This window comes from Calidris pugnax, unplaced genomic scaffold (genome assembly GCF_001431845.1).
Source record: "Calidris pugnax isolate Ruff unplaced genomic scaffold, ASM143184v1 scaffold320, whole genome shotgun sequence".
Classification (NCBI taxonomy): domain Eukaryota; kingdom Metazoa; phylum Chordata; class Aves; order Charadriiformes; family Scolopacidae; genus Calidris; species Calidris pugnax.
In genome coordinates this window covers 11,039-23,751 of record NW_015091056.1, presented here as the reverse complement: position 1 = coordinate 23,751, position 12,713 = coordinate 11,039, and the positions used below count along the sequence as shown (strand labels likewise).

General features: G+C 51.4%; 1 protein-coding gene across 1 annotated transcript in view; it reads left to right on the top strand.

Annotated features, from left to right (window-relative positions):
- RSPO3 (R-spondin 3) overlaps positions 1–9,784 on the top strand; it is a 39,982-nt gene extending 30,198 nt beyond the window's left edge. Inside the window, exons 2-4 of the mRNA XM_014956640.1 lie at positions 5,179–5,370; positions 7,014–7,160; positions 9,411–9,784. Of these exons, the coding sequence (XP_014812126.1) occupies positions 5,179–5,370; positions 7,014–7,160; positions 9,411–9,631 (560 nt within the window). The 3' untranslated portion in view covers positions 9,632–9,784. The remainder of the gene's footprint in view (positions 1–5,178; positions 5,371–7,013; positions 7,161–9,410) is intronic.
- The last annotated feature ends 2,929 nt before the right edge of the window (positions 9,785–12,713 follow it).

Sequence of the window (12,713 nt, the reverse complement as noted above, 5' to 3'; positions counted from 1 at the left end):
GGCAGGGATGGACTTCATTTGTCTGCACATCTGTGTCAGGAGAGAGCCTCTAATTGGACATCTTGTTGCTGAAGAGCAGTGATGGGAAGGGGCACCTCAGCTGCACCAAACGGGCACAGAGTCTTCTGCCCTGAGCTTTTTACCCGACTGTCAGAACACACACCCCTCTGGATTCCTCCTGCATTTTCTTATTATTTTTTTTGATCCCATATATAAAGTAAAACTCTTAGAAAAACCTCATTGCAAAGGCTTTAGAATTTGTTTGATGCACACTGTTAAAATCTCCTGTCATCTCATCATTGAGATGTTGAAAGTTCAGATTTGAATTCAGCTCCTTGTGCCTAACTTTCTATTTTTAACAGAGACACCACAACTCATTGTTTCCAGAGAAGGCCTTGGAAAATATTCTGAGAAAGGAAAATCCCCAGTGATTTCATTTGCTAATGAGGCCTAAAACTAATATCTGGACAAACAGCATCTACAAGAAACGGCCTCCGAGCCAAAAGGGCTTAAAGCCAGGCGGGGGAAGAGAAAAGTTCAAGATAAACTTAGTGTCTTCTCTGATCTCCAGTATTTAGGTTTTATAAAAAGAAAAATGGAGGGATGGATTGTGGACCTAAAGCCAGTCACGAGCCTTCCCCCACACACGCTGGACCTGATGACTCAGTGGGTCTGGCTGATGCTGCTGTAAGGAATCATAGAATGGCCTGGGTGGGAAGGGACCTTCCAGATCATCGAGTCCAACCATCAACCCAACACTGACAAAACCCACCACTGACCCATGTCCCTCAGCACCACGTCTGCCCGGCTTTTAAATACCTCCAGGGATGGGGACTCCACCACTGTCCTGAGCAGCTCTTCCAATGTCCAATAAGGCTTTCAGTGGAGAAATTTTCCCCAATATCCATCCTGAACCTCCCCTGGAGCAACTTGAGGCCATTTCCTCTTGTCCCATCACCTGTGACTTGGGAGCAGAGACCGACCCCCCCTGGCTACACCCTCCTTTCAGGGAGTTGGAGAGAGCAAGAAGGTCTCCCCTCAGCCTCCTTTTCTCCAGGCTGAACACCCCCAGCTCCCTCAGCTGCTCCTCACCAGACTTGTGCTCCAGGCCCCTTGTCTGTGGGTCTCTGTGCTCCCACCACTTGCTCTGCCCATGGCAGTGCTGTCCTTTCCATCCTTGAGAGTCCAGGATTTCACTGTGCTCAAAGAGTGCTTGAACACACGAGGGCAGGCTCTCGATGGCTGGCAGGGTCATCTCCGATGGCAGACATTGCTCCTCACAGCCCACGCACAGAACATGCCATCCTCATGGAACTCTGTTCTGAGGGTTGCGGAGAATTTTTTGTATTTCAATCTATTTGTCTTTATAATGGATCAGGTAGCACCAAAGCCCAAGTGGTTACAAGTGAGAACATTTCTTGGCCCTATTTGCAGTGCTAAAGCCCAGACCTGCTGGTTCTGCAGCCAGAGTCTAATCCAGGAGGCCACAGCACCAACCCCTTTGCCAAGAGCCCGGACCTCTCTCTGCCCCACTGACCACATCTAAAACTCATGGCCGACAGGAGTGGTCTGCACCCTCCTGGTGCTTTTTTACCTGTAGACTTCAAAGTGTTTCCTAAAGTAGAAATACATCTAAAGGCTGAGGGACTTGGGTCTTTTTAGTCTGGAGAAGAGAAGAATGAGGGGGGATCTGATCAACGGCTATAAATACTGAAAGGGTGGGGGTCAGGAGGATGGGGCCAGTCTTTTTCCAGTGGTGCCCAGGGACAAGCGGCAACAGGCACAAACTTGAATATAAGAAGTTCCACCTACACATGAGGACGAACTTCTGTCCTGTGAGGGTGGCAGAGCCCTGGCAGAGCCTGCCCAGGGAGGTGGTGGAGTCTCCTTCTCTGGAGACATTCAAACCCCACCTGGACACGTTCCTGTGGGACCTGCTCTGGGTCACCCTACTCTGGCAGGGGGTTTGGACTCGATGATCTCCAGAGGTCCCTTCCAACCCCGTAGCATTCTGTGATTCTGTGGTTTCTTGCCCATTTCTGCTGTTGGCCTAAGTGCAGGAACTGGAAGCAGGGCTGACAGTGGGTGCGCTGTGGCAGGATTTCCCCAGGTGGGGTTTCTGTTCATTGCAGCACATCACTCACATGCTGAGCTCACCATGTATGAAAAAAAAAAAAGGGGTAAAACTTGTGGTTGCCTCCTCGTGGTTACGACGAGCAGTGGCCCAAGTGCTCGGGGTCTGCAGGCACCGGCCTTTGCTGCAATGAGAGAGGAACGGGAAGGCCAGGTCTGTACCCGGCAGCGATGGGACCCCTCCCTGTGGCACAAAGATGCTTCAGAGCCTGAGTTTGCTCCATTTCCCTCTGGAATAAGGGTCTACTGAACATTCAGGGCAGGCACAATGGGAGATACATAGACACAGGGCTCAAAGAAATGCCAGGCACAACAGGAGACAATCAAAGGAAGATCCCTCTAATAGCTTTTAAGAGAAAAAAAATGCCTTTCTTCACTTAAAAGTGTCAGTTCCGACATTTCAACGAGACTTTTTCTCTATCTGTTTCCAAGAACAGGAGCTTTTATTTTTGCTTCACACATTGCGTTATAACATGGCATGAAAACAACCTTTAAATGGAGTTTGATTTACATATTTTAACTTTCTCTGTGCTCTGTAATGCTAACAATATGATTCTCCATTTGGAACCACAGGCTTTCCTCTTTCACTCTGTTATTTGTCTGAGATGTCTCTGGGATGCATGAAAGGCAGCAGAAATTGTGAAAATGGCTAAGAGCACGCTTTATTTCATACTTAATGCTTCTGGGGCTAAAAGGGAGGTGGAAATTGGCCATGAGATGGATCTTAGCTGCAGAGGCTGACCATCTTTGGGTAATAAAGCCTTACCAGTCTCAAGGGCTTGCACACACAGCTCAACCCCAGAGCAGGAGGAGGTCCCTCTGCCCAGGGAGCCCGGTCTCAAGGACGTGTCACAGGCGCTCGCACATAATGTGTTCCCCGTCAAAAGCCATCATCTGTGTGTTACACAGCAGCTTCCATGACAAATACTTTGTACTTCCCTCTGTCAGACTCAATGGAGCGAAGTCACGGGCAGTTTTTAAACCACGTCAGCATCTCAGCTCGTGTTCCTGGGTCTGCCTTTGGAAGCAGTTTCATAGCAGAGCCACGGGACAAGGGAGAGAGAGAGACAAGGGCATTTTCATTTACTTTAAAAAGAAAGACGATTCTTTCTGGCTCTCAATTTCAAAAATCAATATACTCTGTATCTTTGGAATCTGCTCAGAAAAAAACAGGCTACACTCATCCAGCACTGGGTGTTTTGAGAGTCTGGTGAAGGCCCATCTGATCACTGCTCGGGGCTGCAGGTCCCACCGTGCAGACACTGCTCATTCTCGTGGTAGTGGGTAATTCTCATTATCATTCTGGGGGTAAAAACTCTTCCCCCCAGGTTGCTCTACAAAGTGAGCACCTCGGGGGGCACAGAGAACTGGGTTTCTGTATTCTCATTGAAATTGTCTGTCCTAGGGCCAAAGTTTGCTCTTCTCTTGTTCAGCTGCATGGAGAGGAACGACCCTCATTGCTCATTCTAGTAATGACCAGGGGAAAGTGAACTGCACCTCCCCTTGAGGTTTCTCAGGTTGCAGGGCTGGCCATGGAGACCTCAGGGCAGAGAGAAGTGCTTTCCCCACCCCTGGGCTGTGCCTTTTCTGGCAGAACCACAAGTGAACACAGCACAGAGGTGCTCCTCAGCTTCCCGGCCAGCGGGCAACCTCCCCTGTGCCAGTGGAGAGTGGTGGGTGGCCTCCAGCCTGGAACCAGGCATCCACGGGGGCTTCTGCTCCACCAGGTCTGCCCTGCCTGGATCTACTGAAGGGAGCTGGCAAAAGCAAGCTCATTGTGTGGGAGAGCTATTTAGCAGTGTCTGCAGGTAAAAATAAAATCAAAACGCTAATATAGGCAATCAAAGTATTGATAAAATTATTACTGGCCCAAAGATCAGGCAAAAGGAAGCCAGCAGGATTTACAAACAGGATTTACAACTGTAAGTGAGGACTGGGTTTCTCTCCCATATGAAGTGCAACCAGATGGCTCAGGTCGAGAGATGAAAGCTTGCACTTAGGTAAAGGCCTGGGTTTTTCAGACAAGATGAGGCCAAAAAAGAGAGGGGGCACAGGGTCTGGAGCTATTCCATGCTGAATTATTTTTCAGATCCAACTTCTATTTAGGAATGCAACCAAGAAGGAATTAAAAGTAGGAAACAACTTCTATAGTACAGGAGGATGCAGAACATTTTTCCCTACCTCTGAGAAGCAATACACTGATTAATGCCTGCTGCTGGAGAGGCAGCCTGTGACAGCATCCTCCTCCTGCTGCCCACAAGCCCCTCGAGAAGAACCCAGCAGCCTTAAGCAGCGAGGGTAATAAGTTTTCCTTTCCTTGTCTGAAGAATTAGAACAATTCAATTTAAAGGCAAATCTAATCCTACCTACACTCCACGCTGGGACTGGGGCAGGGTAAATGCCACAGTTAAGTCTGAACATCAGGTTGTAATTGTTAGAGATTAAAACCACGCCAGAGAGAACATTCCAGGGGAAGGAGGAGGGTGAGAAGCATGGCTCTCCTCTGGCTCTTTATTTAGGCGAATTAGCGTCAGATCTTACAAGGGCATATTCCTGCCCAGCAGAACTCAATCAAAAGGCATTTAGTCAATGAAGGAAATTATACACTAAGTTGATTTTTAATCATCCAGCCAGGAAAAGCAGAGATAAAGGAACGTGTATTTATCTGCCGAGCCAAGTGCACACAAGGCAGACGAGCCGCTGGAAATAACTAACAGGAAAATAACTGTTCTGTAAGGCGCTGCTGGTCCATAAAATCTATTTCAGACATAATTTGCTGTGAGCTGTCTCTGCAAGACGTGAGCACATCAGCTGAGCTTCTTGTTTCTACGCGTATGAAATAATCCCTGAAATGAAATGTCAGGTCATAAAAGACACAAGAAAAAAAACCTAAGGGATCTTTCAGAGCTGTCAGGGAGGTGGCCGGCCCGCCCTCCCAAGTGCAGAGGAACCATTATCTCATGGTCTTCTCTAATGTCTTGTTCTCTCACTGGGTTTTGTTTTGTGTTTTTTTTTTTTTTTTCCTTTAAATGCTTGTCTTCTCAGTGCATCCTAACGTGAGCCAGGGTTGCCAAGCAGGGTGTGCGACGTGCTCTGACTACAACGGGTGCCTGTCCTGCAAGCCCAGGCTCTTCTTCGTGCTGAAGAGGAGCGACATGAAGCAGATCGGCGTCTGCCTCTCCTCCTGTCCCAGCGGGTACTACGGGACACGCTACCCCGACATCAACAAGTGTGCCAGTAAGTGCTGGGGAGAAGGGGGAGCGCGTGGGTCCGTGTGTTCTCCCCCGAGTGCTGTGTCCCTGTACGAGTCAAGCCAACAGAGGAGCCAACACACCTTCGTTTGTTCTGTTCTCGTATGGTACTGCTGTAAATATTAACCCCCGCAAAGAGGTTAAGGTGAAAAAAATCACAAAATGGCCTTCCTTCAGCACAGGAAGGACATGGAGCTGTTGGAGCGGGGCCAGAGGAGGCCACGGAGATGCTGGGAAGGATGGAGCTCCTCTGCTGGGAGGACAGGCTGAGAGAGTTGGGGGGTTCAGGCTGGAGAAGAGAAGGCTCTGGGGAGACCTTAGAGCCCCTTCCAGTCCCTAAAGGGGCTCCAGGAGAGATAGGGAGGGACTCTGGATCAGGGAGGGGAGCCCTAGGAGGAGGGGGAAGGGTTTGACACTGAAAGAGGGGAGATTGAGATTAGAAATCAGGAAGAACTTGTTTGGTGTGAGGGTGGTGAGAGCCTGGCCCAGGTTGCCCAGAGAAGCTGTGGCTGCCCCATCCCTGGAGGGGTTCAAGGCCAGGTTGGAGGGGGGTTGGAGCAACCTGGTCTGGTGGGAGGTGTCCCTGCCCAGGGCAGGGGGTGGCACTGGGGGGGCTTTAAGGTCCCTTCCAACCCAAACCATTCTATGACTCTATAAAGCTCAGGGATCCTGGCTCTGTGTGAGTGACCAACCCAGGTGAGGATCTCCTCCAAGTGCCAGTGGCCACCAGGCACTGCCCCTGGCAGTGTTGGCTCTGGAGAGTGAGGACCAAGAGACGCTCAATCTTGGTGGCCGCAGCCCTTTAACCCACTGGCCAGGTTTCAGATGGCCCATCTTCAGCCTGATTTGGGGGAAGTTACCAATTTCTGTTGCCTTTGGGCTGGGGGACAGACAACCCTACTAGTTCCAGCTAAACATGAGGAAGAACTTCTTTCCTGTGAGGGTGGCAGAGCCCTGGCAGAGGCTGCCCAGAGAGGTGGTGGAGTCTCCTTCTCTGGAGACATTCAAACCCACCTGGACACGTTCCTGTGGGACCTGCTCTGGGTGGACCTGCTCTGGCAGGGGGTTGGACTAGATGATCTCCAGAGGTCCCTTCCAACCCCATGTGATTCTATGATTCTGTGAGGCCTCACCAGTGCCCAGTACAGAGGCACCATCACTTCCCTACTCCTGCTGGCCACGCTGTTCCTGATACAGGCCAGGATGCTGTTGGCTTCTTGGCCACCTGGGCACACTGCTGGCTCATGTTCAGCCTGCTGTCCACCAACACCCCCAGGTCCTTTTCTGCTGGGCAGCTTTCCAGCCACTCTGCCCCCAGCCTGTAGTGTTGCCTGGGGTTGTTGGGACCAAAATGCAGGACCCGGCACTTGGCCTTATTAAACCTCAACCCCTTGGCCTTGGTCCATTGATCCAACCTGTCCAGAGCTCTGTAGAGCCTTTCTACCCTCAAGCAGAGCAACACTCCCACCTAGTTTGGTGTCATCTGCAAACTTACTGAGGGTGCACTCAATAGGATCTGCTCCCTTTGACAACTGTGTAACATTGGTAGAATTGTGTGACTCTGGTGTGCGAGAGGGACCCCGTGGTGGCAGAGAGCACCAACGCTGCTGTCTACTGTTTGCGTTGCAGAATGCAAAGCTGACTGTGACACCTGCTTCACCAGAAACTTCTGCACAAAGTGTAAAAGTGGGTTTTACTTGTACAGCGGAAAGTGCCTTGAAAAGTGCCCCGACGGGCTGGAAGCCAACAACCACACCATGGAGTGCACCAGCATCGGTGAGTCCCGTCCCCTGGCGTCCTGAGGGGTTTTCTCACCGGGGGTGGGGGGTCTGAGGAGGGGCAAGATGGGTTACCCCCACCAGGGAAGGGCAGCTTCAAATGGAGATGTTCTGCGTCGCCAGCCGTGTCCCCTAGCACACCAAACTCGAGGTATCCCCCAAATCTGCCATTTCCCGAGGGGCATGAGCATGGTCAAGCCCCACAAACACAGCCCTGACGCTGAGGGACGTCCTGCCTCAGGAGACGGGGGCCGTTTGGTCTGCCCTGAGGCAGAACAACATCCATCTCTTCCTCACCGTGTCCCGCTGCCATGGAAGGATCCCAGACCCCGCGCCAGGCCCCACAGGCAGCTGGAAGATGAAAGCACTAACTGCTTTGCTTTGGCTCCCCCCGCTCCCCCCGCCTCCCAAGCTCTGGAAGGGGACCCTCACACAGGTGAGGGCTAGAAACCAAAACAGGGGAAAAACCCACCAAAATGGTGTATGCGCACCGTCACCTGACTCCAGAGACTGAGGATTCAAATAAGACAGGGAATAGTGTGGCCCCGAGGTGACTCCAGAGACTGAGGATTCAAATAAGACAGGGAATAGTGTGGCCCCGCGACCGAAGGGATGCTCCTGTGACTCACCAGCTGTGGAGAAGGGACCTCCTTTTGTCCCTCCCCACCCTCTGACTCACAGGCGCCCTTGACTCCCCCCGGGGCACTTTTGGAGGCCACCACACCTAAGAGTCTGCTCCATCCCTCCAGCCCAGAGCAGAATCAGACAGACCTGCCTCCGGGCACCCCCTACCCTGGGCACACCAAGGCTGCCCCAGGCTGGCCTGGTTTGGCTAGGGTGGCTGTGGGTTGTGGTGGCCCAGGGCTGGGGACTGCAGTGGCAGAGGTGACCTCCTCGGCCACCAGCCACCAGGGAGCACTTAGGCACGATCCGGCCATGATGGAGATCTCCTCCCCACACATAGCCCTCCCTGTTTAGAGGGGAAGCCATGCAGGAATAAAAATGTCATAGAGTAGTTTGGCATTTTCCTTCTCAAATCCACGTGGGCTCAGGTGGCGGTGATGGCTTTTACAGCTTTATTTTCAAGCGAAGACTTTGGTCTCAGGAAGAAATGGAAGGGATGGTTTTTGTTTCTCAATGGCTGTTTCCAAGCGCTGCAGCCTGGGCTGCTCTGACGGACTCCGTCTCGAGGAGGAAAGGCCATTGGAGCTGTGGAGGGGAAACAGAACCTTTTTGTGCACGTGAAGGCCCATTATTTTAACAGGAGAGCTCCAGGGTAGTGTGAAAAACAAAGTGACCCGTGTGACAATTCACTGGAGGAAGGCTCAGGGATTGCCTGAGGTCAGTTCTATTTTTAGGCTTTGAAAAATTTGGGAGTAAATTCTGGAGCTGGAAAAATGTTGACTTCCAAATTCCTCCCTGTAAAGCGGCGGGAAGCCTCTCCTTCCTCAGCCACGTTCTGTAGCCTTAAACATAACGTAAATATAAATGTTTACTCTCTTTTTGCAAGAGGAGGATGCTGAGGAGGCGGCACAGGAGAAGGACAGTTATTAAGAGCAGGTTGTTAAGCTCCCAAGCTCCCTCCCATTCCTGCCCACCAGTTTGGGCAGTGTCTGGCCACACACCTCTGGGGTCCCCTGTGGCCCAGGGGGCACGGTCACCTCCCCGGGGTCCCTAAACACTAACCCATGCCTTTCTGCAAAGCCTGCACCCCCCTGCCAAAGGTCCCCCCTGCTTTGCCTACTGACAACTCGCACACGCTGCAGGCCATGGCTCCACCACTGTTTCTGCTGAACACCAAGCAGGAGAGCACCAAAGACACTGGATTATTAATGTAAAGCCTTCTGATATCGGTCCTTTATAATTCTCTTTAGTTTTCTAAATTTAATACCACTGAGAGCAGCTGCAGCAGCTTCTCCCCATGACTTCCCCCTCCTTTCACTGAAGCTACAAGGATTTATCCCTCCACAAAACCAGAGCACCCTCAGAACAAGCCCCAGTAACTGGTTTCAGGAACGGAATTACGAAACAGCGAATACAAAACAGTCACCGACACAATGATTTGATGCTACTTTTCGCAGTATATCCTCAGCAGCCCCGTTTCTGTCCATTCACTGCTGTAAATCCTGATTCATGTCATGAGTTTTTGCCCCCCTTTGGCTGATGCAGAATGCAATCGATGTACCGTACGCGTTGTGTGCACGAACCAGGTACCGGCCGGGCTCAGCGTGTCCTATGTTTGTTGCAGTGCACTGTGAAGCTAGTGAGTGGAGTCCCTGGAGCCCTTGCACAAAGAAAGGAAAAACATGTGGTTTCAAAAGAGGAAATGAAGTGAGGGTCAGAGAGATCGTACAGCACCCGTCAGCAAGGGGCAGTCCTTGCCCAGCCACAAGCGAGAGCAGAAAATGTATTGTACAAAGAAAGAGATGTCAGAAGGAAGGAAAAGGTACCACGTTATCGTCATCCTAATAATGAGATTGATGTTGTGCTTGTTTAATAATAACTCACCTCTGAATCCCCAGGCCTCGCCCGCAGGCTCCCCCAAACCTCCCGTTGATGTGGTGGTCTCTGGGCTGGGGAGAACTGTGCCCGCAGTAAATAAAGTCCTAACGCTGCTCAAAACCTGGGCTTCGTGTGGTGCAGAGAGGACCAGGGTGGGCTGGGTGGGTTCTCACTGGGTTCTGCTGACAGGGCTGCCGAGGCGAGGGGCTGCATGTGGAGCTCAGGACAAAAAGGTCCAGCGTAAAAGCATGTTGTGGTGGGAGCTCTTTGTTGGGCATCAGGCAGCCGAGTTTCACCCCTCAGCCATGGGACCCCCCCAAACCAATTCCTGCTCCATGATCCCCTCCAGGTAAGACCAAAACTCTTGCAATCGCAGTGCTGTGGCCTCTCTCCCACCCTGAGCCCCTTCTCCCAGCTCTGGCTGAACAATGTGGCCTCATCCCATTGTCTTCTTCTGGCCCGAGGTGTCCCAGTGTGGGAGAAAGCCCCCAGTGCTGCCTGGCAGCCAGGGGAAGCTCTGCTTGGTTTCCCCCATAACCAAGAGTGCCAGCAGATCCACCCCTCCGTGGACCCAGCTTGTTGGACCCATTCCCCACCACGGCACCCAGCGAATGCCACCCCGCATGTTAAGAATAGGAGATGCTTAAGGAGTGGATGAAATAAGAATTGATAGAAATTCCACGCAGCAGAGATCATAGTCGTGTTGTTCCCTTTTCTCCCCTTCTCGCCACAGGGCAGTTCCTTGCTCTGTCCCCGGGGCAGGCGATGGAATAGCTCCTTTTCCCCATCCCTTCCCATTTCTCCACCCCTTCTGTTCCCCCCTTTACCTCCCACCTCAAAGGCAAGGTTTCCCCCCTTTTGAGGATGGGTGGAAGGGACAGAGCAGTTGCTCTCCATGTGAACACCCATGAGCTGGCACGAGCTGCTGGTACCCAGCAGGAACTCCCTGCTCCATTGCGAAACCACAGAATGGTTTGGGCTGGAAGGGACCTTAAAGCCCCCCCAGTGCCACCCCCTGCCCTGGGCAGGGACACCTCCCACCACACCAGGCAGCTCCAAGCCCCGTCCAGCCTGGCCTTGAAGTGTCCTCTTTTTTTTTCCCTACCAAAGTTAACTTTGTCAGAGCAAAAAATATAGCGCTGAACTGTGATTTGGGAACTGTGGAACTGGGGTTTTTCTGAGGTGATGATGATGTTGTGTATTTGCTCCTGGCAATCTGGCAGCCCCTGCAGATTGGACATTTCTCTCTGAGAAATGCCTGCTGCTCCTGCCTAGTAAGTATTTCAGAAGAGACTACTCATGCATTTTACTGTCACTTCTTATTTTATGGGATATGAGTCAAACGGTACTTGAAAAATACTGCACACCGCAAGAATTCATTCACAATCATGAATCCTTTCCTTCCTTTTTCTGCAATGTGCATGCAGGTGGGGGGGTTTCTTCCTTTGGAGCAAGTCCCAGGCTATATTTGAGCCTGTTTTACACTCAGTAGACAATCCCTTGGAAACCACTGGGGGCAGGTAGAACCTGTGTCCCAGCCCTGCCTGAGTCCTGGGATTTGTATGTCCATGTCTGAGAGCTGTTGGTTTCATGTTCTGAAATCCACCACTGCATACTCCTCAGTAGCCACAAAAGTCTGACCCATTTACTTTCATACACCTTCACAGGGAGATAATTTAAAAAAAAATTTTAAAAAGATAATTTTTGATAAAACTGAGGGAATTCACACATAAAACATTAGGTTAAAACACCTTTAAGGGATGGATTGTGGTGACAAGCCAGGAAACAGAATTAAGAAAAGTTTTCTTTCCATTCCTACTGGAACAGGAAAATAAAGCTTTCCAACTCAATCCCCAGGAAACTTCTCTTTCCTACTGTCCCTGTCCCTTATTGCCCAGAGGAAAACTGATCTGCTTTGAACAACAGAACAATCGCACACGAAACCAAGCCGGGCTCTGCTCTTATGGCTGGCTGCATCTACTCATAGAGTCATAGAGTTAACTGGTTTCAGGAACGGAATTACGAAACAGCGAATACAAAACAGTCACCGACACAATGATTTGATGCTACTTTTCGCAGTATATCCTCAGCAGCCCCGTTTCTGTCCATTCACTGCTGTAAATCCTGATTCATGTCATGAGTTTTTGCCCCCCTTTGGCTGATGCAGAATGCAATCGATGTACCGTACGCGTTGTGTGCACGAACCAGGTACCGGCCGGGCTCAGCGTGTCCTATGTTTGTTGCAGTGCACTGTGAAGCTAGTGAGTGGAGTCCCTGGAGCCCTTGCACAAAGAAAGGAAAAACATGTGGTTTCAAAAGAGGAAATGAAGTGAGGGTCAGAGAGATCGTACAGCACCCGTCAGCAAGGGGCAGTCCTTGCCCAGCCACAAGCGAGAGCAGAAAATGTATTGTACAAAGAAAGAGATGTCAGAAGGAAGGAAAAGGTACCACGTTATCGTCATCCTAATAATGAGATTGATGTTGTGCTTGTTTAATAATAACTCACCTCTGAATCCCCAGGCCTCGCCCGCAGGCTCCCCCAAACCTCCCGTTGATGTGGTGGTCTCTGGGCTGGGGAGAACTGTGCCCGCAGTAAATAAAGTCCTAACGCTGCTCAAAACCTGGGCTTCGTGTGGTGCAGAGAGGACCAGGGTGGGCTGGGTGGGTTCTCACTGGGTTCTGCTGACAGGGCTGCCGAGGCGAGGGGCTGCATGTGGAGCTCAGGACAAAAAGGTCCAGCGTAAAAGCATGTTGTGGTGGGAGCTCTTTGTTGGGCATCAGGCAGCCGAGTTTCACCCCTCAGCCATGGGACCCCCCCAAACCAATTCCTGCTCCATGATCCCCTCCAGGTAAGACCAAAACTCTTGCAATCGCAGTGCTGTGGCCTCTCTCCCACCCTGAGCCCCTTCTCCCAGCTCTGGCTGAACAATGTGGCCTCATCCCATTGTCTTCTTCTGGCCCGAGGTGTCCCAGTGTGGGAGAAAGCCCCCAGTGCTGCCTGGCAGCCAGGGGAAGCTCTGCTTGGTTTCCCCCATAACCAAGAGTGCCA